Source organism: Callorhinus ursinus, unplaced genomic scaffold (genome assembly GCF_003265705.2).
Source record: "Callorhinus ursinus isolate GAN/ISIS: 27379988/994484 unplaced genomic scaffold, GSC_fseal_2.0 scaffold38, whole genome shotgun sequence".
Classification (NCBI taxonomy): Eukaryota; Metazoa; Chordata; class Mammalia; order Carnivora; family Otariidae; genus Callorhinus; species Callorhinus ursinus.
This window is the reverse complement of record NW_027397100.1, coordinates 4,807,627-4,834,947: the sequence shown is the minus strand read 5'-3', so window position 1 is coordinate 4,834,947 and position 27,321 is coordinate 4,807,627. Positions and strand designations below refer to the sequence as shown.

The following is a 27,321-nucleotide window of genomic DNA, read 5'->3' as shown; positions in this document are numbered from 1 at the left end:
ATCATTTTCTTGCTGATGGAACCAGAAAGCTTGTTAGTCACTGAAATAAACATGCTCTGATGAGTTGAATGAAAACTAGGATATGGGCCTATTTTTGGAATAAACAATTTAAAAGCACATTTCAGTGTACCTTAGTTATGCCTTTTGTTAATTAAATAATACTTTGATAAAATGGAAAGGCCAAGTAATAACACAGCTTCAGAAATGAAAGACTTTACTTATCAAGGTTCATAGTAGGGGAAATCAGTCTTGGGCCACTTAAAGGTGAAGTTGAATTAGTATTTCTAAGAGAAAAATATGAAAGTCACCTGAATTGGTTTCGAAATTTAGATCAGTGATTATAAAATGCCCTTATTTTTAAAATTAATTTATTTGACACAGAGAGAGTATACACAAGCAGGAGGAGCAGCAGGCAGAGGGAGAGGAAGAAGCAGGCTCCCCGCTGAGCAGAGAGCCCAATGTGGGGCTGAATGCCAGGAACCTGGGATCATGACCCGAGCCGAAGGGAGATGCTTAACTGACTGAGCCACCCAGGTGCCCTGATATAAAATTCCTTTAAATTCTATAAAGACTTAAAACATATAATTGGCCAGCTAAGGAAGACAGATTGAGGGCGAGGTGGCAGGTACAACGCAAGGGGCAGAGAGCGAAAGGCACATGGTTGGTGATCAAAGCACATCTTTCTCAATTCTGCCTCTCAACAGCCCCACAGGGTGAATAATGTGCTATGTATTGGGGGAACTTAACTTATGACAGTTGCATCGGAGTCTGTTTCCAGGGAGGAAGGGTAGGAGTTTAGACTATCTACAAAGGACAGTAGAATGGGTGGATGGCAAAGTCTCAGGGCAGGCATGAGAAAGAGATCAGGAAGGACTTCTAGGGAAGGTGGAGGACCCTAACCTCACCTCATCCTGTGGATACCACTAGATAACACTCATATCAGTGCAAATAATGCAGAAAATAACCTGAAGACTGGTAGAACAAACTCCACAACTAAATGTAGAGAAGAGGCCACACTGAAGAGGGTAGGAAGGGTGGAGATGTGGTAGGAGCTAAACTGATTTACAGGCCAACCTTGGGAGGGAGCTATGGGTGAGGAAAGGGGAGAGAAACAAACTATCCCAACAGGGAGCCGGCATGGGGAAGGTGAATCCTCATAGCATCTGGCCGGGAAACCAACCTGAATTTTCTGAGTTCTTACAACTAGAGGGGACTTAAAGCCTGGAATTTTAAAAACCAGCAGGCTCGGCTCTGGGAAAGCCCAGAGGGTGTTAGGAAGCTGAGTCTCCAGGCTTAAAGAGACAGCACAACAAACAGCCCACAGAGATCCAGCCTAGAAGCAGCAGTTTGAAAATGCCAGGGGCCTATGGGTTGGAGTGTTATTTATTCACCTCAGAGCTTGTCCCAGAGGAGTGGAGTTCACAGGGAGACCCCTCCAGGAACAAAGGAGCTGGCAGGTGTCATTTCCCTCCTCCACCCCTCCCCCAACATAAACACATGGCCACCTGTGGGAACCAGTGCAGCACCCACATTAACTACCTAACTTGCTTACACCAAGCCCTGCTCCCCTGTGATTAGGCAAACATGACTGGAAAGGGCAGATCTGCCAGAGTGAGAAGACCCTGTAAATATTGCCAACACCGTGTCTTCTGACTGTGTGCTTTGTAAGGCTTGTCTTGGCAGCAATGGTAGAAGCTGGTCACCTGCAGAGGACACATGCACCTTGTTAAAACTGTATGCCCCACTCATGCACACTTTGTGCAACAGCCCCAGCCACCCTGGTCTCAGCAGCAGTGGCTTATCCCCTGTGGAAAAGAACCAGTGCCCACAACTTGTGGGTACTGTGTGCCCTGCCTGTGTGTGCTTTGTGGATTGTCCCCAGTCTCAGCAGTGGAGACACATTCCCTCTGGCAAAGGACCAGTGCCACCTTGTTAAAAGTGCTCGCCCTGCCCACTACTTTCAAGAATAAGAGATGGGGCTGACTTTCCTAACACAGAGAAACAGACATAAAGAGGCAGACAAAATTAGGAAACAGAGGCATATGTCCCAAATGAAAAAGCAGGACAAAACCACAGGAAGAGACCTAAGTGAAACAGAGATAGGTAGTATGCCTGATACAGAATTTGAAGTAATGGTCATAAAGATACTCACTGGATTTGAGAAAAGAGTGGAGGACATCCATGAGGCCCTTAACAATGAGATAAAAAAAGAACAAATCAGAGGTGAAGAACACAATAAATGAAACTAAAAATATACTAGATGGAATAAATACAGGCTAGAGGAAGCAGAAGAATGAATTAATTAGTAACCTGGAAGACAGAGTCGTGGAAAGTAATCAAGTTGAGCATGTGGGAGAAAAAATTATACAAAATAAAAATAGACTTAGGGAACTCAGTAACTCCATCAAACTTAAGAGGAACAACAGAAGAAGAGAGAAAAGGGTGCAGAAAATTTATTTGAAGAAATAATAGCTAAACACTTCCTTCATCTGGTGAAGGAAACAGACACCCAGACCCAGGAGGCACAGAGATCCCCAACAAAATCAACCCAAGGAGGACCACACCAAGACACCTAGTAATTTAATTAAAACAACAAAAAGTAGTGATAAAGCAGCAAGACAAAAGAAGTAACTTACAAGGGAAGACCCATAAAGCTAGCAGATTTTTCACCAGAAACTTTTAGCATGCCAGAAGAGAGTGGCATAATATATTCAAAGTGCTGAATGGAAAAATCTGCCACCCAGAATACTCTATCCAGCAAGGCTATCATTCAGACAGAAAGAGAGAGAAATAGTTTCCCAGACAAACCAAAGCTAAAGGAGTTCATGACCACTAAATCAGCCCTAAAGAAATGCTAAAGGGGACTCACTGGGTGGAAAGGAGAGACTATAAGTAAGAGTAAGAAAAGTAGGAAGCACAAAAGCAGTAAAAATAAGTATATCTGTAAAAATCCGTCAAACGACTCACAAAATGAAAGGATGTAAAGTATGACACCATAACTTACAATGTGGGGAGGAGAGGAGTAAAGAATGTGTTCAAACTTAAACAACCATCACCTTAATATAGACTGTTATATGTAGAAGATGTCATATATAAACCTAATGATAACCACAAATCAAAAATCAAAAGCAGTAATAGATATGCAAAAAATAAAGAAAAGGGAATCCAAATATATCATAAAGAAAGCAACTTATTGTGAGAGAAGAGAGCCAGGGAAGAAAGAAACAGAGAAAATCTACAAAACCAACCACAAAACAAATACAAAATGGCAATACATACATATATATCAATAATTACTTTGACTATACATGGATTAATGCTCCAATCAAAAGACAAAGGGTGGTGGAATGGATAAAGAAAGAAGACCCATCTGTATGCTGCCTACAAGAGACTCATTTTAGTCCTAAAGACACCTACAGATTGAAAGTGAGGGGATGGAGAAACATCATGCAAATGGGTGTCAAAAGAAAGCCAGGGTAGCCATCCGTATATCAGACAAAATAGACTTTAAAACAAATAAAAAGAGACAAAGAAGAGCACTATATAATAATAAAGGGGACAATCCAACAAGAAGATATAACAGTTGTAAATATATATGCATCCAACATGGGACCACCCAAATAACATAAAACAATAACAAACATAAAGGACCTAATTGATAATAATACAGTAATACTAGGGGACTTTAACACCCCACTTGTATCAATGGACAGATCATCCAAACAGGAAACGAACAAGCAAAAAGGGGGTTTGAATGACACACTAGACCAGATGTATTTAACAGATATAGTCAGAACATTTTATTCTAAAAACAGCAGAATATACATTCTTTTCAAGTGCACATGGAACATTCTCCAGAATAGATCACATATTAGCCCACAAAACAAGCCACAACAAATTTAAAAAGATCAAAGTCATACCATGTATCTTTTCTGACCACAATGCTATGAAACTAGAGATCAACCATAAGTAAAAATCTGGAAAGACTACAAAAACATGGAGGTTACATAACATGCTACTAAACAATGAATGGTTTAACCAAGAAACCAAAGAACAAATAAAAAAGTACACAGAAACAAACAAAACTGAAAACATAACAGCCCAAAACCCTTGGGATGCAGGAAAAGCTATTCTAAGAGGGAAGTTCATGAAAATACATACCCACCTCAGGAAGCAAGAAAAATCTCAAAGAAATAACCCAACCTTACAACCTAAAGGAACTAGAAAAAGAAGAAAAAACAAAACCCCAAACTAGCAGAAGGAAATCATAAGGATTAGAGTAGAAATACATGATACAGAAACTAAAAAAATGAAACCAGAAGCTGGTTCTTTGAAAAGATCAACAAAATTGATAAACATTTAGCCAGACTCATCAAAAGAAAAAAAAAGCCTCAAAGTTAGAAGCAAAAGAGGAGAAATAACAACACCACAGAAATACAAAGGATTGTAAGAGACTATGATGAAAAATTATATGCCAACAGATTGAACAATGTAGAAGAAATGGATAAATTCCTAGAAACATGTAAACTACCAAAACTGAAACAGGAACAAACAGAAAATTTGAACAGACCAATTACCAGCCAGAAAACTGAACCAGTAATCAAAAAACTCCCAACAAACAAAAGCCCAGGACCAGATGCTTTCACAGTGAATTGTACCAAACATTTCGAGAAGAGTTAAGACCTATTCTCAAAATATTCCAAAAAGTAGGAAAGGATGGAAAACTTCCAAATTCATTCTATAAGGCTGGCATTACCCTGATACCAAAAGCAAATGAAGAAACCACAAAAAAAGAGAACTACAGGCCAATATCCCTGATTAACACAGATGCAAAAATCCTCAACAAAATCCTAGCAAACTGAATTCAACAATACACTAAAAAAATCATTCACAAAAATCAGGTGGGATTTATTCCCAGGATGCAAGGGTGGTTTAATATTTGCAAATCAATGAATGTGATACATCACATTAATAAGAGGATAAGAACCATATAATTATTTAAATAGATGCAGAAAAAAACATTTGATAAAGTACAATATCCATTCATGATAAAAAAACCTCAACAAAGTAGATCTAGAGGGAACAAATCTCAACATATTAAAGGCCTTATATGAAAAACTCACAACTAACATCATCTTAAATGGGGAAAACCTGAGAGCTTTTCCACTAAGTTCAGGAACACCAGAAGGAGGTCTACTCTGACCACTTTTCATTAGAATACTAGAAGTCCTAGCTAAGAAAGAAAATTTCTTCAGATAAGAAAAATGAATAAAAGCTATCCAAACTGGTAAGGAAGAAGTAAAATTTTCATTATTTGCAGGTGACATGATACTATATATAAGAAAAGCCAAAAGACTTCATCATAAAAATATTAGAACTAATGATATACTACTATACGTTGGCTAATTGAATTAAAAAAAAACTATTAGAACTGATAAATGAATTCAGTAAAGTCACAGGATACAAAATCAATGACAGAAATCCACTGCATTTGTATATTCCAATAATGAAGCAGCAGAAAGCAAATTAAGAAAATAATCCCATTTACAATAGCACCCAAAATAATAAGATACCTAGGAATGAACCTAACCAAAGAGGTGAAAGACATGTCCTCCGAAAACTATAAAATACTCATGAAAGAAATTGAAGATGACACAAAGAAATGGAAAGATATTCTGTGCTCATGGACTGGAAGAACCAATATTGTTAAAATGTCTATAGTACCCAAAGCAATGAACACATTTAATGAAATCCCTATCAAAATACCAATAGCAGTTTTCAGAGAACTAAAAAATCCTAAAATTTTATGGAACCCACAAAGGACCCTGAATAGCCAAAGTAATCTCAAAAAAGCAGAGCAGAGCTGGAGGCATCACAACTCCAGACTTCAGGTTACATTAAACAACTGTAGTAATCAAAGCAGTATGGTACTGGTACTAAAACAGACATATAGATCAATGAAACAGAACAGAAAATCCAGAAATAAGCCCACAATTATATGGTCAATTAATCTTTAACAAAGGAAAGAATATCTAATTGCAAAAAGGCAGTCTCTTCGGAAATGGTATCAGGAAAACTTGACAGCAACATGCAAAAGAATGAAACTGGACCACTTTCTTACACCATAGACAAAAACTAACTTCTAATTTGATCAAAGACCTGAATGTGAGACCTGAAACCATAAAAATCCTAGAAGAGAACACAGGAAGTAATTTCTCTGACATCAACCATAACAATATCTTTCTAGCTATGTCTCCCGAGGTAAGGGAAACAAAAGCAAAAATAAACTATTGGTACTACATCAAAATAAAGAGCTTCTGCACAGCGAGGGAAACAACCAACAGTCAAAACCAAAAGTCAATCTGCTGAATGGGAGAAGACAGTTGCAAATGACCTATCTGATAAAAGGTTAGTATCCAAAATATATAAAGACTTTATATAACTCAACACCAAAAACAATCCAATTAAAAGTGGGCAGAAGACATGAACAGACATTTCTCCAAAGAAGACATTCAGAGGGCTAACAGATACATGAAAAGATGCTCAACATCACTTATCATCAGGGAAATGAAATAAAAAACACAATGAGATATCACCTCACATCTGTCAAAATGGCTAAAACCAAAAACATAAGAAATAACAGGTGTTGGCAAGGATGTGGAGAAAAAGGAACCCACATACACTATGGTGGGAATGCAAACTGGTGCAGCCACTGTGGAAAACAGTATGGAGGTTCCTCAAAATGTTAAAAATAGAGCTACCCTATGATTCAGTAATTGCACTATTGGGTATTTACCCCAAGTATTAAAAATAATTCAAAGGGATACATGCACCTGATGTTTATTAAACATTAATTATAATAGCCAGATTATGGAAGCTGCCTACATGTCCATCCATAGATGCATGGATAAAGTAGTAGTATATATACGGAATATTATTCACACATAAAAAAGAATGAAATCTTCCCATTTGCAACAACATGGATGGATCTAGAGAGTAAAATGCTAAGCGAGGTCAGAGAAAGACAAATACCATATGATTTTATTCATATGTGGAATTTAAGGCACAGAACAAAGGAACAATGGAGTAAAAAAGAGACAAACCAAAAAACAGACCCTTAACTATACAGAACAAAGTGATGGTTACCAGAGGGGAGGTGGGTGAGGGTTGGGTGAAAAAGGTGAAGGGAATTGGAGGTGCACATACTTGATGAGCACTGAGTAACCTATGGCATTGCTGAACTGCTATATTATAAATACCAAACTAATACAGTAGTGCATGTTCATTATATGTAATACTGTATGTTAAAAAAAGAGTGCAACTGTGCAGCTTAAGAAAGGCACAACTTTTGGGTAGAAGGTGGCATCACTAGGAGAGGCATGGGAGGAGAGGTAGAGGCAGGAAGTGGTTTGGGCAACAGAGTGGGGAGGGGGGAGATGTGCTGCCACATGCCAAGGGTGAGGAGGCAAGGTGGGGGGGGTTAAGAATGAGGATATGCAATGTTCAACCTTTGGTCATGGGCATTACTGGGATTCCAATCCCACCTTGCCTCCAGTAAGGCCCAAGCAGGAACTGGGAAGTATACATGCAAACAGGACTCCCTTGCAATTCCCAGAAATCTGTGGGCTAGACAATAGACTTGGCCACAGGATGGGGGAGAGGAAACAGCCCATTTCAATGAAATCTTGAAGGACAGAGTGAACTTAGCTGACCTCTGGGTTACATGAATTTAATAGATGATCACACTGAGACTTGGTACAAGTTATGAAACTGGCTTAAGGTAGTAAGTAGGTGGCGGGGCTAGAACTTGAAGTCAGGTCTCACAGGCCCAGACTTCTTATTCTACTGTTACTCCCACTGGAACAGAAACACAGCCCCTTGCAAAGTCAGACTTGAGGCTCTCGGAGACATAGACTTGGGTGTTCTGTGGGTTTTCCCAGCATGTTAGGCTGTTTTCACAAGCTGAGATAAAAATGGGGCTATCAATGCTTGCTATTTCCCTTGCAGACACAATGACAACAAAAGACATTCCTGAAACATCACCCCTGCTTTTCTCTTGGGAGGGTGACAGACTTGCTTGCCTCTCTCACTTCTAGAAGTTCCATGGGAATGCACTGTTCTTGGTCTCACCCTCCCTCACCTTTCTACCTGGCCTAGCATCACCTGAACTCTCAGACTTTCCACGGTTGGAGCCTCAGAACTGGGCGACTCAGTTTTTATAGAGCTCTTGTTTGTTTTAAACCAAAGAACATTCCTTCCTGCTCCATATACCCAGGCACCAGTCAGGGACTATCAGGCACGAGGGCCCTGGAAATCCTATTGTTTAAATGGTGACCAAAATCTTCACAATCCCTAGTGGGCCCAAGTCAGTGATGGGTTATGGGGCTTTGGATAAATCCTTTCTCCTGCCTGGACCTCAGCTTCCTGATGTGCAGAATGAGGGGAAATGGACTCCAGGCAGATCAGTGATTTCCAAAGTGGGGGTCCATAAAGTTGACAGGAGAAGCCAATGAGATATTTCCAACATCTTTGAAAGCCTAAGGGAATCACATTGTTGTCTTGGAGAGGAGGACACCGAATCTCTGGCTTTGGGCTGGAATTAGACCATCTCGTGTTAGCTCTGTCTGCCAATCAGAAATTCATTGGGGTAGTTATGTTCGTGGAAAAATAAACAAGTAAAACTAACAAATGATTAATTAGTAAATACAGTTCAGAAAACAAAAGCTTCTAAAATAGGTCTATGGAGGAAGGACCTGGGAAATATCAAAGGTGTTCGGAGAACATATAGATGATAAAATCTCTAAGATATAAGCAAAATAACGTGTCCTCCCAAGAATGAGTGACAAGTGAAACATTGAGAAACTCAGGGAATGCTGCAAGCAGAGCCAGTGTAATCAATGTGTAGGATATTCAAGGAATCCTAAAAACCTAGCACTTACTGTGTGGAGACAGCCAAAGTGACACTGGGTCTCATTGACCCCAAACCTGATTCCAGGCTGGTGGGGTGATGTGTGCTGGTCATCTGCTGGGTTCTTCCAGAGCTGCCCACAGAGCTTGGGAGCAATGTGACATGCTGCCTGGACACTGGCTCTTCCATCCCTTCTGCTTCCTGGTCAGCTTCTTCCTGCCACGCGGGGATGTTGGCTGAGATGGTTCCAGCTGAAGATGATTCCATCCCAATTGATGCCAAAGGGAGTCTGGCAGGTAGATATGACTTCACCACAATGTCTGCACCGTGGGGACTGTGGGTTTTTTGTGCCTCTTTTGTCCTGTTCTATGTCTGGTCTGTGCCTTGTGCATGGGAGGTTCTCAATTGACGCATGTTGATGACTGAAGGATTGAATGCAACCCAGAAAGCAGGCACCTTGACTTTAAAAGACCTCCTGGGTCCACAAGAGTCCTGTGTTTGGTGAAGTGGACATCTGCCTTCTCCTTGGCTCTCCCCATCTTGCTCTCTCATGGTTCCTGAAGGACTCTGATTCAGACATGCATTTCTCCAGCTTGAACCACTTTCCAGTCCAACACTGCTGACTCAGGATGTTCCCAGGATTTCAGTCTCACACCCTGCACTGACACTGATGCCCTGTACCTCTGGGTCTGAATTCCTGTTTTCAGTTTTATTGCCTGTCTTAGTTTTCTATGGCTGATGCAACAAATCACCACAAATGTGGTGGCTTAATGTAACACAAATTTATTATCTGGAGGTCAGAAACCTGAAATGAGCATTAAAGGCTTAAAATCAAAGTGTCAGCCAAGGTGTCTGTGTTCCTTTCTGGAGTCTACAGGGGACAATCCATTTTTCATCTTCTCCAGTTTGAGAGGCGACCAGCATTCCTTGGCCTGTGGCCGTATCTCTCCACTTTCTGCTTCCATCACCCCATGGTCTGCTTCCAACACCACTGACTCTGATCTTCCTGCATCCCTCTTACTAGGACCTTAATATTGGGCCCACCTGGATAACCCAGGACAATGTGCACATCTCAGCATCCTTAAATTTACCACATCTGCAAAGTCCCTTCTACTCTGTAAGACAACACATTTGCCGGTTTAGAGACAAGGATGTGGACATCTTTGGGGGTGAGGGGACATGATTCTGTCTACTGCACAGCCCCACCCCATGGCTGGCACAGAGGATCTCCTGAGGTGTCTAAACAATATGGCGGGTGTGGCATGACCATGAAGAAGGCTCCTTTTTGGTGTCTGTTCCCCATGGACTCTGGGCTATCCATAGAGCCCACGAGGATGGAAGGGATCTTGTGTCAGTGCTATTGGGTGTGACTGGAAAGGTTCTTTCAGAGGTGCCCACTGGAAACCACAGTGCCATTTACTGGATGTTGTGGTTCTAGGATATTGCCCCACTAATCTGATCACAGGCCTTAGAGTGAGTCCTAAAGAGCTAACAACAACAACAAAAATCTCTAAGGTTGAATACCTGTAGTGGCTTTCAGAGTCTTTATCTTCAGCCCCCACTGCTTGGAATTATCTTTGAACAGAAGCCACTGTGGAGAATGGGAGAGTATCTGTGACCAGGGACGGCTGACTGAATGATGCAGTATAGGATTCTGAGCAGTGCAAGAAAATAAGGCACTCGGGGAGGTCTCAGCCTCTCCTCCACCTTACTTTGCAGCAACTTACAGGTCGTCCTGCCACAACCCTCAATACGAGCCCGGATAGGTTTGGTCCCCTGTCAAACCACAGGATGTGGCACTGGTCCTCTGCTGATGCTCAGGCCCTAGGGCAGACCCATCTGTGCAGACCCGAGGCTGTCCTGGCACGGGCATGCTGGCGGGCAAATGCTGATACCACTTCAAAGAACCGCCCTTCCAGGTGCTGAGGGCGGCTTTTCTGACGCTCATGCGGTGTCATTGTTTATTTTCCCAAGGCACCCAGCTGTTGTGGTGATGATATTTATATCAATAAGTGCTCTATTCATCTGCCGATTTTAGGGGACGCTTGCCAGCAGCATATGGCAGCCAACCCCACAGCACTTCTGAGCCTGATGTTTTTGCATTTAGGGAAATCAATTCTCAAAGGCTGTACCAACATCTGGGGCTGAGAAACCTGTTTATCCAAGACCCACCCTGGAAGGGGGAGCTAGAGCCAATGACCTTGACCCCTGCTTCTCTCCATGTCTCAAAGTGAGGTTCTTGGAGACTCCTCCTCCGTGCCTGAGCTCTGGTTTTGCAAAAAGGGATTCTGGAAAAGGTGAACGGCAAAGAGGCTTTCACAGCCTCTACTTCACCCAGGGGCTCGTGGAGCAGAGTTCATGGTTTTACTTTTTTAGGCAAAGGAACAGGACGGCTGTGCCTTCTGAGTCTGGAACTCCACAGCGGTCTTTGTTTTATGGGAATCCATTTAATTTCATGGTTATCTCGGATTCCAGTCATCTACCGTTTGAGCCCCAAATCTTGGAGTCACCTTTTTTCTCTCACACTCCCTATTCAGTCTATCAGGTATTTGGTCGGGATATATCCGGAATCCACTCCATTGCTAGCCCCGGGTTCAAGCAGCCATCACTTGTCACCTGGGATGACTGCAGAAGCTTCCTCCTCTCCGTCCTCTCTGCTCGCTCCCTTAGCAAACACCCTCCCCCACTTCCTGCACCAACAGTCTGTTCTCAACACAGTAGGCAGAGGGATGATTTAAAAAAAAAAAAAGTCAAAGTGTGTCATTCCTCTCCTCAAAAACTTGTCAGTGGCTCCCTTCTTCTCTCAGAGTAAAACCTCAAGTTCTTCCTATGACCCCCAAGGCCCTCCATGACCTGGTCCTGCCATGTCTCTGGGTCACCTGCTGCTGTTGTTCCCACTTCCACTGTGTTCCAGTCACAGTGGCCTCTGTGCTGTTCCTGAAACGTGCCAGGCACGAACCCGCCATAAAGTGTTGGTGTGGTTTGTCCTTTCTCCCCGTGATGCTCTTCCTGGAGATGGTCACACGGCTCGTTCTCTCACTTCCTTCGAAAGTAAGCTTCTACGTGACCTCCTCAATAGGGCCTGCCTTGATCCCTCTATCACAATTGTATTCCGGGCCCCAAACCCGCCTTCCAATCTTCCTTACCCCGCCCTCATAGTTTTTTCCATATACTCATCACCTTCTAACATATAATTAAAGTACATTATAGGGTGTTTGTTATTGACTGTCTCCTCCACTTTAGAACAGAAGTTGCAGCAGAGATGGGAGTCTGCTGTTTTGCTTGCTCTTATTCACAATGCGTTCCAAACACCTAGAATAGCTCCTGGTGGGTAACAGATACTCCACAAATATGGCTGAAGAACAAGCGCATCTCTCCCGCACATCTCTCCCTCGAGCGTCCCACTGGGCACTCCAGCTCCCCCCACCCCGCCTCCTCCCGCCTACCCCCAGACGCCTGACTACCCAGACCTGGGCCCCTGCCACCATCCGCACCTTCTCCTTCTCCTTCACCTCCTGCATCCAACTGCTCCCCAAAACCGTGGACTTGGATCTGGAAGCCCAGCTCCTACCTCCCAGCCCCACCGTCCCGCCTGCCAGCCATCTCCTCAGTTCAGACCCCCACCTCTCTTTTCTGGGCATTTGCAACATCCTCCTCCGCTGTCTCCTGGCTGGCAGGTTTCCCTGCAGCTTCTCCTCCTCACTGGTCCCCAGATGCGGCTTTCTAATGGGAACTCAGCCACACCTCGGCTTACACGCTGCCGTCTCTCTCCTCCTTGGACTGCGAGTGCTGTCTCACAGTGCTCCTAGGAAGCCTGGGGGTTCACAAAGCCACCCAGAGTCCTGACTCTCCAAGAGGCATTGGGGGGGGGCAGAAGACCAGTCTGGAGGGAGCTTAACCCCCACCCCAGGTGGCTTCACCATGAGCAGCTCTTGATCAGACCTGTTCCCTATACGGCGCCTGCATGAGAGCTTTATTCGAAGAAAGGGTTCTGCTGCTTACAAAGTAAGCGTCTGACACCTACCGTGCTGCAGGTCAAGGCCCAAACTCTGTAGCGCACATGGGCAGCCCCGTGCAAGCAGCACCCTGCTGCATTTTCCAGCCTCACCCCCTCCTCTGCTCCCGAGAGGCCCCAGCCCCAGCCCCACTGCAACCCCAGCTCTTCTGCAAACAAGCCACACACATTCACACCACCTTGCCTTTGCCCTCCTGTTCCCTCTGCTCTGAGGGCCTTTTCCCAGCTCCCTCAGCCCCATACCCCCAAACTTCTGCTGCCTTCTTCAAGGCCAAAGTCACCTTCTTTTTGAAGTCTTCTCTCACCCTCTGAGCAGAATTAATTGCTCCCTGTTCCCAGCCAGCACAGCACTTCGCAGCTGACCTCTATTACAGCACTGCCACACGAGGTTGGGACAATTTGCTCATCTGTCTCTGTAGCAAGACTGTGAGCTCCTGCAGGGCTGAGACCACAGCTCAGATCCATTTTATTTTATTCCCACACAAGGCCAGCACGCACACAGGAGTGCACTGAGGTACCCTGAGTTTCTTTCAAGACACCACTTTTCAAACACCCAAAAGGACATTCCCACTTTTTCCACCCAGGAATGGCTGTCCTGCCATGGAGGGGGCGCAGGCGCCAGCAGCTTTCCCATGACACGTGTCCCGAGTACCGGGATGTGCTGTAGGCACATGATGCTCGGAGCTATCACACCCTGGGGGGGCTAAGGCATGAAGCCTGCCTGGACACAAGGGTCCTCTGATGACGCCAGGATCCTCGGGTTGGCTAGTGGGCAAAGGGCCCAAGGTTCAAGCTCCAGCTCTGTTGGTGTGGGCTGCATCTCCGAGGGGGCAGGCTGGGTGGGGGTGTGGCCAGGCCTCAGGTTCTTCTGCAGGGTTGGAGATGCTCAGAGCTGGGGAGGCTCTCTGAGCCCCTGGGCTCAGTGTGCTCAGTGGGATTTGGAGCAAGACCCTCATCAGTGCCTGGGGGATGAAGCAACAGAATCTGGCCCCAGACTGGGGAGGAGGGCTGGGCAAAGCCCACAAGCAGGGAGAGTCATTGCTGGAAGTGAGAGGGTGCAGGGTCAGGGGTGGCAGGGTCTGGCAAGAGACCCCCAGCCTCTGCTGGCAGCAGGACGGGCTAGTCTGGTGCTGGCAGCCAGCCAGTGCCCACGCGCAGGCAGCTTGGTTAGGTGGAGGAAGCACTATACTGACCCTCACGTTCTCCCTCCAACTCTCGGGCATGGCCGCCTGAATGCACCCGAGCACCTGTGTGGTGGCCGGGCCCCTCCTACCTGGGCAGTGTCCATCTCATTCAGCATCACCACGGAGGAGCAGTTGTAGTCGAACACCAGCCTCCAGAAGTCTGCCACGGTGTTGGGTAGAGGGTGCTGGGTGACCACGAAGGCAGCAGGCTGCTTGTGGCTCTGATAAAGGAATGACACAGGCTTCGTGAAGGACACACCCAGCAGTGATATTCTGATGGGGAGGAGGCTTGCATGGCTGCCAGAGGCCCGTGAGCCTGCTGAACAGATTGCACAAGACACCTACCTGTTCTGTCATCTGTGGGTGCCCCCAGTGGCCAAGGGGGCCTTTCTCATAACGAACTCATTCTCCTCTAAACTAAGACATTTCATGAGCAAAGTGTCACTCGGCTGGGGATTATCCAAATAAATTATTTATGTTTAGAGCTCAGCAAATAATCATTATTACAATATGAAATGAAAGATTCTGGATGCAGATTTGCTGCTTTGCTGCCCAAAGCACCTCCTGGGACACTGGGGATATCTGTGTTTCTGTGCCCACAATGCTGGAGGAGGGGATGGCTCGGCCCAAGGCAGAGAGCCTCCTGAAGGGGCTTCTGTTGCAGGAGGCTCGCTCCCGCTCCAAGGCCAGAACGAGGGCGGAGGTGGCTTGTCAGAAGGTGGGCATGGTATGCTGTGAGGCAATGGGCAGTGGAAGGTGCTCAGGTTTTAGCGTCAGGCAGACCTGGGGTTCAAATCCAGCCTTCTGACTTGTAGGTTATCAGTCATCCACCCGCCCATCCATCCACCCATCCACCCATCCATCCGAGCATCATTTGTAGAGTGCTAAGTGCTCATCTGTCTCTGTAGCAAGACTGTGGTGCTAAGCCCTGGCAAGTTATTAGATCTTTCTAATCTGGAAAATGGGAATCACAACTCCCATTCTGGGATGGTTGTCATGCAGAGTGAATGAGATTTGTATTTGAAAAGACCAGGACACATGAACGGGGCTCTGAGCCCACTGGCAGGACAGAAACATCCCTGACGTGGTTCTTCATCCTTGGCACTGGTGGTGTGGCTGACACATGAGACCCTCAGTACAGGTCCAGCAAACAAATGAATATACTCAGTTCCATGTTACAGACGGGGAAAGTGAGGCCCACAGAAAAGAGCTTGAGAGAGTCTGGGCTATGTGGGAAGCTTTGGCGGGGCCCTATTTACTAGAGTATCTTGTGAGAAGGTGTTTGGAAAGATTGGAGGCCTTCTCCTTTAGTGGCCCATGAAACCGGAGATTGTCCACAGCCTATCTTCTTAACAAGCTTTCTTGAGAGACAGGCCCTGTGGCAGCAGGAAGATGGGGAGTAAAGAGAGGCTTGCCCATCCAGACCAGGGGAAGAGCCGGACAAAAGACCCTGCCAACCGTATTACATAAATGATTTCTTGATGCCTTGTGGCTGTGGATGTCATGCAGACACCAGGGTCCCGTCTTCCAAGGGCCTTCTCCTGGCCAGTGCAATGGTCAAAGGGTGGGGGGCAGAATATTTAGTTTCTCCAAAACCCAAACTCCAGCTGCAGATAGCAGGTCTCTGAGCCATTTCCAGACACGGAAAAGAATCTAGATTTTAAGAGTCAAAAGACAGAATCCAGACCCCGGGCTTCACCCTTTCTGAGCTAGTCAACCTGGAGACAGTCACACAAATACTCTGAGCCTCAGTATTTCATCTGGAAAGCGGGGACAATAATACCCAAATACAGAATGAGTCAGGATAAGTCCCAGGTCCCGACATGGTGCCCAACACTCAGTGAATGTTAGTTCTCTTTCCTTTCTCTCTGTCTCTGTGATAAATGCTCTATTAGACCAGCATGCCTGACAAAGCCTTATCTGAAAATATGTTCGAGATCCACGCTCCTGCCGGGTTTCAGGGATCAGCCGGCAATCCATTTCATGGATAACATCATCCTTTACCAGGGGAAACATTAAAAATTAGCCCAGAGGACTTCATATTTTTCTGCTAGGAGCAAAGCTGCTATGGTTACCAGATAATGCACAGACTGAACTGGAATACAGATAAGGACCTTTTTTTTTTTTTTTTTTTTTTTTTTTGTAAGAAAGGCAAAGGCCTCGTGACGGCTCACAGGAGAAATGCCCTGTGGACAAAGAGAACACAATCAGCATCAGAGCTTGGCAGAAGGCATTTGGCTCCAGGCAGCATCTAATCTACTAAGTAGAGGCCAGAAGCATGTTTGATCCTTGCATAGATGAGGAAGCCAGGGAGAGAGAGTTGGGACAAGTGGGAGAAAAAGCAATGAGGAACTTGGAAGTGTGATTACACCCCCAGGCCCCATCTCTTGTCCCCCTCCACATGTGCACGCGCGCACACACACACACACACACGCACACACACGCACACATACACGTACAAGCACACATTGATCTTGGAGGACTCTAAGCTAAAGCCAGAGGTTTCCCTTCCACATCTAGCTATTTGATCTGACCAGGACAAAGCTCCCGCTTTGGGACCCATAGGAGGGAGTCCATGGAGGACTCCCCCTGTGGACAGAGGCCAGGGCAGTCCCCGACAGAGCTGATAGGCATTGATCTCCCATCACTTCCCTGCCTCCAACACCAAGGGCCCTTGGGGAGATTTTCAGGAGGATCAGAGGTCAGAGAAGTAGTTGGCTTTGACCCCAAGAGAGGGCATTGCACATTCCTGCCTGTTCTGGGGGAGATGGGAAGTCCATGTGGGCTGGATGGACGTGACCTTGGACATGAGCGGGGAGGGGAACCTGGAAGAGCTTATTTCCAATCAGGCAATGGTATTCTTGGTCCTGAGCCTCGGGAGGCGAGATGTCTGTATTTTCTTGGATTGCACAAACTGTGGGGAGTCCCATGAAATGAATTCTAGAGTGTGAGTTCTGTGTTCTGGCTCTGCCACTAGCTTTCTGGGGGTGACCTTGAGCAAGTCTCTTCCTCTTTCTGACCTCAGTTTCCTTTGCTAAAAAGTACAAGGATGAGACCAGATGATCCATGGCTCCTTTCTGCTGCAAACATCTCTATATTCAGGAGGTGGAGGGATGACCACAGGAAGGAGGTGAAGGACCCAGTGGGGAAGCCTATGAGTCAGGAGCAAGGACTCACTGGGGCAAGGACATGACCTCCTCATTGGGGTCATGACTCCTAAACCAGGTCAGGGTGGGAGTGCCCTTCTTGGACTTGATGCTGAGAAAGCAGGAGACAGTACCCCTGATGGAATAGTCAGGAACATGGCCTGTCCCCTTCTATGCCCCCTTTGCCACATCCCATCACTTGTCCAGTAGCCACTTACTGATCACTTACTACCTGCCAGTCTCATTCTTGCCTCTGCACAGGGGTTATCTGGGAACCTGCCTGGGAGCTCCCCGAGGGCAGAACCCATGTCTGTACCATCTTGCATTCCCAGGGCTCAGGCCAAGGCCTGGCATATAGAATGTTTCCTGAACTGAACAGAAGGCTGAGAGTCAGCTCTATAGGCAGTGGGAGGGGGTACTGGGCAGGCCTGTGCCATGCTGTCATGGACACATACTTTATGCTTTTGGTCCATTCTTTCCAAGCTTATGGGAGCAAAGAGCCAAGAACACAGCTTGTACATAGGTTTGGACCAGAGCCTTCAGGGGGAGCAACGGTCCTTGGGGCCAGAAGATGAGAAGCAAGGAGAGGCTGTCTGGGGGTGGTGGTGTGGGGTGTCAGTGCCCTGGGCTCCAGCCATCTCCACCTCGAAGAGACTTCCCAGTGAGTGCCAGCCAGGGCTCAGCTTACGTCCATCAGAGCGGCATTGACGTAGTTGCTGGGTTCCCCATCCACCGAGATAAGGAAGGGCAGGCAGCGGTCTAGAGGCAGGACATCCATGCTCCGGTTCTTATCGTGATTCCGGGGCAGAAGCCCAATGCTGCAGTCCTCGGGCCGGACTCGGGGAGTCACGATGTTGAGGGTCTGTAGGGCGCAAAGACAGATAGGTAGGCACTGCTTAGGCGGTTGCCTCAAACAGAGCAGACAGCGAGGTTCAAACTCAGCCTACCCCATCCTATCTCCGTCCTCCAAGCTTGGCCCTCCAGGCCCCGCCCCCCCACCCCCAGGACTTGTTCTTCTCCTGTGTGATATGCCGCCATCTCCTGTTGGCTGCTCCATGCCCTGGGAGCTGAGAGCCCCTGTCAGGGCTGTGTGACACCCCCATGATGCCAAGGCCGCAGGGCGGCACGCCCACGTGCAGAGCAGAAACAGGCTGCCAACACCTGTCAACCTGCTCATCTCTGTAAAGGGTGGGCCAGCCAGGAGGTGAGAGGGTGGGGGTGGGGGTGGGGCTGGGGAATCTCTAATGAGTGTTACGTATCCCTTCAAGTGTTGTGGAAGGAGGGAAAGGATTTCCCCAATGCTCCTCTCAGAGAAAGTGGTTTTTGGAACGAGCTGCTCAGGATGGGTGAGAGATCCCCAGGGGGGCAAGATCTAGGCATCTGGAAAATTTCAGGGCTGTGTTCTGCAGATTGAGTCTTGCAAGTGTGGGGCCAGAGCTGAACTGTCCAGCCAGAAGACCAGATGCTCTGTGCACCCAGGAGGGGCCTGTGGCCTCCATCTTTCCTCCATTCTGCACTTGGTCTCCTGTCCCAATCAATAAAGCTTCCGTTTAAGGGAGCATGGGGGAACTGGCCTGGCTGGGGTATCTGCCCGTGGAATCATGGGCCGAGCACTTGCCCCTCAATTCCTGAAACTTCCTTGCTTCCTGCTGCCTGGTTCTCAACTCCTGTTGCCCAGGGATGACCCTGGCACGGACCTCAGGACAACAGGTTGGACTCTTGGCTTACTCAGTGATACATGTCCAGACCTCCAGACCAAAGGTGCCACCATTTTGGCCACATGGGCTGCAAGGTGCAGATCTGCCATGCCTGAGCTGAGCTGAGCTCTGGGATGGTGCTTCTCAAAGTTTAATGTGCAGACAAATCATCTGGAGATCTTGTTAGACTGCACATTCTAGATATGGGTGGGACCCAGGATTCTACATTCCTGATGAACTCCCAGGTGAAGGTGATGGTGCTGGTCTCCAGACCCCACTTTGAGTAGTGAGGATCTAGGACCAATACACTCCAATTGTACAGAAATGGCAAGAAAATCCGAGTCCCTTTAGGGATGGCGGAGCACGAAACTCACACCTGTGTTTAGAAACTTGGTCCACCCACAACTAGGACTAGACTAGAACTAAGTTAAACACATGATCACAATTAAAAACATGTGTCAGCAGTCACCGAGTGACTGGTTAATAGTTGCTTGTGGCTGTGCATCGAAGGTTCTGGAATTCATTCTGCAGCTGTCCAACGCTGCCGACACTGGAAGCACTAGGCTTACCCAGTCTCACAAAGAAAACCCCCTGAATGTGCTCCGTGCCGCTGAAGTTGGCTGGGTCACCGAGCCCGGGACTTGCCCATACCTGAAATTCGTCTTTGATCTGGCTGGAGTTGGTCTGGGGGTCCAGCCTGCTGATGTTGTAGTAGAGAGAGCGGAACTCACACACGGGGATGGCTGTGTTGCCGCAGAGGCATGCTTCCAGGATGGCGTCGTGCACGAACACATATTGCTCCTGCCAAGCAACAGAGAGAAGAGATAGGGTTCTGGGTGAGAAGAAGAGTGGCCTGGGTGTGTGTCGCCTAAACGTAATCCCATGGTGGTGAAGGATGCGCAGGATTTAGATCGCAGAATCATAGCTTCCTCTCCAAAACCCTGAAGGGCCAAGTTTCCCTGTTTCTTCGTGATCGCCTGAGCAAGGGTGAGACTACACTGTAAGACTCAACAGTGTAGTCACTGATGACAGTTAGAAACTTCTGGAACTGCTGCAGCACGGGCTCTTGGTGCCTGCCTCTGTCAGCTTTCACCTCTACCTTGAAGGCTGCTTACTGCAAGCACCTGAGATTCAGGTTGAGGGATTTCTTCTAGTCCCAGGAGCACACTGGAGCTGGGTGCAGGGCGAGACAGCAGGGCTGAAGAGTCAGCACTCCAGGAAGGAGCCCTCAAGCAGTGTCAGCTGGAGAGCTGGGGCAGAAATACCTAAACTCCTTCTCTCCCAGGTAGGATATTTGGGAGGGCATGTTCCATACTACTTTAGAGCTCCCAGCAGGCTTGGGCTCCAGGTGTCCACAGGGTGAAACAGCTTGCAAAACCCCTTGGCAGTGTCACACAGCCTGGCTTCCTTTCCTTCTCTTTGCTTTCCAACCGGTGAGCCTTGGGATCACCTCACCAATAAACCACATGCCCTCAGCTCTCCTTGTCTCAGGGTTTGCTCCTGAACTCTGGGCCCCTCTGCCACCTGTGTCCTTTGCACCTGCTGTTCTCTTCCCCTGGAACCCCATGCCCCCTTTGCTATGGCCCCCACTGCTTCATTCCCTCTGGAAAGTCTTCTGCAAATGCACCAGGCGGAAGCTGTTGCTATTGCTCCCAGGCTCTTAACAAACGTTTGTTGAGTGACTGTTCTCTTGCAGAGCTTGGCCCATCTCTACATCAAACACTTATCCAGATGCATCATGATGATCTATCTGAATGTCTGTCTCTGCACCAGACAGCAGGGACCCTGTGTCTAGTGCCAGCCAGTGAGCCTGTCTTCTGCAAGCACAAATCTGGGAACAGAGAAAGCAGCCACTCGTCTTTCCTGCAGCCTCACCAAGTCTAGACGTTTGCCTGCGGGAGTTAGCTCAGAGCCCACAGCGGGCTCCTATGTGCATACGCTTGTAAGTGGGGGGATTCTCTGTGGAGCCAGCAGTGACTGGCCAGGCCCAAAGCCAAAACTTGCCTTTGCAGGATTGATGATGGATGTAGCTCCTTATCTGCCCTAGCTGACTGCCTGGGCACCCACAGGCTTCCCTAGAACCAGATGATGGGCTTGTTATAAGAACAAGCCATGGCTTTGAGGAGTAGGGTAGGCAGAAAAGGCTGCCTAACAAGAGAGTATGGTTCAGGGAAAAGTGCATGGGCCTTGGGGTCACATGGACCCAAGTTCCACCACTGTCCACCTCTGTGAGGACGTGGGGACCCTTCATCTCTAAAATGGGGATACTAGTAGGAGCCACCCCATAGGCTTGTTGCGAGGAGTACAAATAATATCCTGAATATAAAGGACCTAGCATGATGCCTGGCACATAGTAGGTGCTCAACAATAAAGATGAACTTCTCCTATTTCCCTTGGGTCTTGGGCTCTCTACCTGGACAGAGGGATGCCTGAAGGTCTGCTTTTCCCTCAAGGGCGGGGGCTATGTGTTACCTCTTTTGGAATCCCTAGAACCCAGCCCAAGTACTCAATAATTTTGTTGATGAAGTCATTCTGGCAGGGACTGAAGCAATGCTTGGCACACAGTCTTCCCCTTCCACCAAGGCAGGAATACTATTCAAAGAATCCTTGAAAGTTGCCATTCGGTCCCTGCTTGGATGCCCTCAGAGCCGGGAAGCTCACCACCACTCCCCACTGGTGCAAGTGCTTGCCCTGTGGGACCTCAGGGTTGGCAGCAGTGTCTTAGCTTCTACTGTGGGACCACTGTAGCAAGCCATGTATTCCCTCCCTCCCTTCCTCCCACTCCAGGTCTCTTTCTATAGGATGCCCCCACCCATGGGTGTCTGTTCTACCCTGCTTCTCCTTGGCCAGGGCTGCAGCTGGCTGCCCAGCTCAGTCCCCCAGGACTCACCTCTGTCTGCACCAGGTTGACCCTCTGGGCCCGGAGCTCACGCACACAGTTGAATATGTCCACTACCCCTTCGTTCTCGGCCATGTCGAGCATGGTGTCGATGGCGATGAAGCAGCCGGTCCTTCCGGCTCCCGCACTGGAAGAGAGGACAGTGTCTGTATTAGGGACCTCAGGGCGGGACTAGCCCAGGCGAGGCTCCCTGCCCCCCCCAACCACTCAGCCCTGTCCAAGGACCCTGCAAAGAGGCAGCAGGCTGCAGAGGTCAGACACAACAGTCTGAATCCTAGTGCTGCTGGGAGACTCTGAGCAAGCAAGTGAAATTGTAGCCTCAGCTTTCTCTTCTGTAAAATGGGAGAGCAATGCTTGCATTGGGGGCTATTTTAGCAGAACCTGCTTACTTTTGTTGTCCTCATTTAGCAAGGACTCACTTAATGCTTACAAAGTACCAGACATTGTTCTAAGTGCTTTTACAAACATTACCTATTGGCTCCCTTGTGAGGTCATTGGGAAGTTTCTCACCCCATTTTACAGGCGAGAAAAGCGAGATGCAGAGAGCTGACCTCGCTCAAGGTCACAGAGCCGGCATGCCATGGAGGTGGGACTTTTCAGCCCAGCCATCTGGCTCTCGGGTCTGTGCTCTTAGACATCCACTCCTAATAACAGTCGTAGCACAAAACACATGCTTCGACAACACGTTTGCACACTGTTTCCTCCTCTAGTGGGTGAAGCTAATCCGTCTGTATCGTATAAGGCATGGTGCCCGGCATGCTGGAGATGCCTAATAGACATGTCTTCCCCACTCCCCCTTCTGTCTATTTCCCTTTGTCAGCAAATAGGCTGACGGATGGAAACAAGGAAGGAGAGATGTGGGCAGATGTGGGAAGGCAGATCCTCTGAGCAGGCCCGCAGACAGAGAGTGAGTCCCAGGTCCCATGACGCAAGCCCCAGGTTTGGCTCCACGGGCATCTGTTTTCCCAGGAACGTGAGCCAGGAGCATTCTTCAACTGGAATAGGTGACAGTCCCAAGACCCTGGTCTGGGAGACGTACTGTGATTCTGATACATAGTCAATTCTGATCACTGGTGGCTTCCTTTAGAAAAATCTCAAACCAAGTACAAAATAGCAAAAGAACTCAGCATGACCCATGGACCACGGCCTGTCCTTCCCCCATCAGCACTGGTTTCCAGGCATGGCTCTGAACCAGAGACAAATAGAACACTGGCCTTAAGTGCACGTAGTTTAGAAAGTGAAGGCCAGACTAGCAAGGAGGCCCATGCTGACTGTGTTTTCACATCTTGCTTCCCCTAGGGAAATAAGTGATGGGGCAGGAAGAAAGCAGGACTGGCTGACCATAAATCCAGGCAGGATTGTCACCCACAATGATCTGGAAAACAAACCCATGGGAAGCAGTCTTGGTTCTTAGTAAAATTTCATGGTTTTAAGTGAGTGAAGTTTGACTTGTATTTGTACCTTTCCGCCCTGAATTCAACCCCCCCACCCCCAGAAGGGTCTCAGCAGCCTGGGCCCCGGGGTCTGGGAGGGAGCACAAACAGCCACTCATCGGCATCTTCCTGAAGTGTCCTCCTCCATCTGTGTTAGGGGAAACAAGCATCCTGACCTGGTTTTGAATCTTGGATCCACCATGGGTGAACAACCTGCCTGGTGCCCATAAGCCTCACACATATAACCTGCCTCCCTGCCGGGTTCTCTTGAGGACTTGAGCTGTATTTCAGCCTCACATAACAACTGAGCTTATCATATTTGGGGTCAGACCCCTGGAACCCAAGCCCGGCTTAACCACTTACTAGCTGTGTGACCTTGGGTACATGACTTAACCTTTCTGGGTTTCAGTAACCGCAACCATGAAATGAGGCTGATAATAATAAATAGACCGACCCTGTAGCATTGATTGCACAATACATGTACATTGCACGAAATGATGCCGAAAGAGCCCAGTGCATGTAAATTACCTAGCCCTATGCCTAGCTACGTTGCAATTTCTCAGTAAATGGTAGCTACTTATATTCAACAAGTACTTATTGAGCACCCAGTATGCACTAGATGGTGGGATCGGGGGTGGGATATGAAGATAAGCAGACATGGTTTCTGCTCTGAAGAATTAACAGTCTGGGGAGCGGACCAGTATCAGAGGCAGAGAACGGTAGTGTTTTTAAGTGCTTCTTAGATGTCAGGACTTCTCCGAGGCACCGAGGATATGGCAGCCAGCACATTTCATCTTCAGCATGGTCCCAGGAGTGGGGACCACTGTGCCAGGCGTGTTAGGCGGACTGGCTCTGGAGGAAAGACATAGAGCCGTCGTGCAAGGAGAGCCTAATAAATCGTCTCCCTTCCTCCCTTACTCCTGCTCTGGCTGCTCTCTGGGACACAGGACTTGGGGGCTAACGTTCTACTGTCCTTGAACTGTCATGAGCCGTAAAGCAGAGGATATATGCAAAACGCTTAGAGAGTCCAGGGCTGACGGCCACTATTACCTCCCAACCCTCAGTGACCTCATCTGTGAAATGGGGTCTCTAATTCCCACCTGCTCCCGTGGGGAGGGTAAATGGATGCTGAGTGACAAGGGGCTGGCCCTGAGAGGCCTGCAGTTTGTGGAGTCCCTCCTTGGCTTCACTCAAGACCTTGACTGACGTGGACATTGCCAGGGCAGGCGTAAGTCAAGAACACACAGGGTCTGAAAAGCTGGGCTGGGCCTAAGGTCACACTGGAAGAGGGAGGCAGGAGTGTGCGGGCCAGCTGGCCTTCAGGTCTGGTCCAATTCTTAATGCCCTTGACACGACACTTCATCTCCATTTAGGAGGATTGGAAAACGTGCCAGTCATTCCCCATGTGACTTTCTAGGTCAGAGCTGAAAATACCTCTTCTCCATAATAAGGTGAAGCCTTGCGCTGTCCATTTACTCTCGGTTAAGGAGCCTGCAGGCCAGCAACTGAGTTTTTAAAATAACAGAACTGAAGAGCAGCATGCTTCCACGGAGGTGCCCCGCTGCCGTGGCAAGCAGCCGAGGGCGAGTGACTGGAGAAAAGCCTGTCAACTCCCAGCGCTGCTGGCTTACACCTGCGTGCCCCGAGCAAAGGGCCCACCTTCCCAGCACCTCAATGTTCTCATCTGTAGAATGGGAAGGATGCTTAATGCCCACCCCTCCAGGCTGCATGAGGAGTGTGCCAAGTGCACACGTAACAGACGCTGTCAGTGTGAGCCCACGTCCCCAGAGGGCTTTACTATTTCAGGGCAACAGTAATGATACCCACTGGTACTGCTACTATTACTTTACTGTTGTTGTTGTCCCAAGCAGACCTTGGGACCTGGGCTGAACTTGGGGACAGGCAGGGCAGTCTTGAAGGCAAAGAAGAAAGGCCGCTGGAAGGACTTCGTCTCCCTCCCTGAGAGCAGCCCTGCAGAAGCAGCCTTGTTTGGAGCTGGAGGCTGTTGCTTACCTGCAGTGGACCACAATGGGCCCGGCCTCGGGGGGGTTCAGGAACTTGACCTGGCGCACAAAGCCCAGGAGGCCGGTGGCATAGCAGGGGACGCCATGGTCGGGCCAGCTGGTGAAGTGGAAGAGGCGGAGCTCCCGGATCTCGTGGTAGCCTTTCTGAGGAGAGAAAGGGCCTCTGTTCCTCCAGCTGTCACCCCCACATGCCCACCCAGCACCCACAGGGAGCACGGCTGCCGCACGGAGGAACCAGCCTCCCTGCCATCAGGGAGGGCAGGACCCTGCCAGGATGAGCAAGGGTTGCCACACAGGGTGACTCCTGTGATCTGTTGTGTCTGGGAGCCGTGGAAGTAGATAATGTAGAGGTAGTGCCTTTGCTGCAGGACTTCTCAGAGCCTTCAGTGGGCTCATGTACATTCTCCATCCCCAAGGGGGCGCTATAACACACCCACAGTGTTTGTCCTTTTGACAAGGGTGTCATAGGACTTCTATTCAGCAGAACAGACTCAGAGAAAGGTTGGTCTTAAATACCAAGTTCAAGTCATTTCCAGTGGAACACAAGGCCTTTCAGTGACTGGGGTCTGCTTCCCTCACTGTCTCCATGGCTTTCAAATTAAAAAAAAAAAAACACGTGTCGGACTCCTCTATTAGATTCTTATTTAGAATTATAAGACAGGAAACAAACAAAAGCAGAGCTTCTCTGACTGATGGGGGCACTGGGGCCTGGGGCTCTGGTCCTACCACTCCTCACTGACACCCTGCAGGCGAAGGGCACTTCTCTGCCCAGTCTGTAGTCAGGTGTCACCTCGGGGCCTGTGCTTATGCGGGGCCCCTACCTACTTTCTCCTACCTTGCAATCTCCCGCAGATATGCAGAGAGCACCAAATAGGAAGAGTGTTTGATCATTCTTTCAATTAAGGAAGATTCACCGAGGGTTATCTGTGCCAAGCCTTGTGTTAGGCACTGTGAAGGCAGAAACAAAAGCCACAGTCCTCTCCCTGGAGCAGCTCATGGTCTAGCTGGAGAGGCAGACTCCTAAGTGGATAATCCTATTAAAGTGCTTAAAGGAGCATCAGATAACCCCACCTGGGGAAGGAGAAATCAGAGAAGGCTTCCTGGAGGAGGTGATGCATGACCTGAGTCTTGAAATACATTAACAGTGAAAATAATAGCTAACATTTATTAAGCACACACTGCATGCCTGTTACTTTTCTGAGCATTTCGGTGTATTAACTCATTTAATCCTCCCACTAGTCCTTATGTTATCTGTTTTACAGATGAGGACATTGAGGTTAAGCCAGGTTAAGGAACACAACCAGGTCACACAACTCGTGAGCTGTAACCCAGTCTGGACCCTGGCTGTCGGCCCCCACAGTCTGCACTGCTAGTCACTATGACACACTGAGGTCTGAGTGTTGCCCAACAGAAGAGATGGTGGAACTCAGAGTCCAAGAGGCAGCCCAGGCCACGGCACGTGCACAGAACCACAAACAGGGTACCCCCAGGAGGCACTGGGGGAGTGCTGGCTGCTGGAAGGCCTTGCATCTCACACCGGGTCTCGCTGGGGAGCTCTGGGGAGGTTGCCCAGAGGGGAAGTGCATCATCACACTTGTATTCTGGGAGGACTGTGTTGGCTGCTATGTGCAGCCTAGAGTTGAGTGGGTATGTTGGCGGGCAGTGCAGAAGGCACTGATGGTGCCCTCCCAGATCCCCTTTCCTGGGCCAGGGCCCCCATCCCCAGCTCCTGAGTCTTGGCTGCAGACACCCACAGCTCCCCCCTTCTTCACAGAATTGCTCAGCCGCCAGGAGCTGCTTCCCCTGGCGGTGGGGCTGGGGGTGGGTAGCTGGCATTCAGGGGCTGACAGGACAGCAGGGTGACCAGCTGACTTGGTGAGTCTGCCCAGGGCTGAGGGGTTTCCTGGGACATGGGACTTTTGGTGCTAAAGCCAGGATGGCCCTGGGCATACCAGGACGTTGCGTGACGCTAATGGAGGAACAGAGGACTCCTTTGCCTCGAGACAGGATCAGCT

At 48.3% G+C, this 27,321-nt stretch overlaps 1 protein-coding gene across 1 annotated transcript in view; it reads right to left on the bottom strand.

Moving 5' to 3' along the window:
* The window catches only part of PTPRT (protein tyrosine phosphatase receptor type T), a 1,128,529-nt gene that overhangs the window by 23,773 nt on the left and 1,077,435 nt on the right, over window positions 1-27,321 (bottom strand). Inside the window, exons 24-28 of the mRNA XM_073880268.1 lie at window positions 25,296-25,450; window positions 21,841-21,976; window positions 19,602-19,751; window positions 17,942-18,115; window positions 14,197-14,328 (exon numbers count right to left, since the gene is read on the bottom strand). Of these exons, the coding sequence (XP_073736369.1) occupies window positions 14,197-14,328; window positions 17,942-18,115; window positions 19,602-19,751; window positions 21,841-21,976; window positions 25,296-25,450 (747 nt within the window). The remainder of the gene's footprint in view (window positions 1-14,196; window positions 14,329-17,941; window positions 18,116-19,601; window positions 19,752-21,840; window positions 21,977-25,295; window positions 25,451-27,321) is intronic.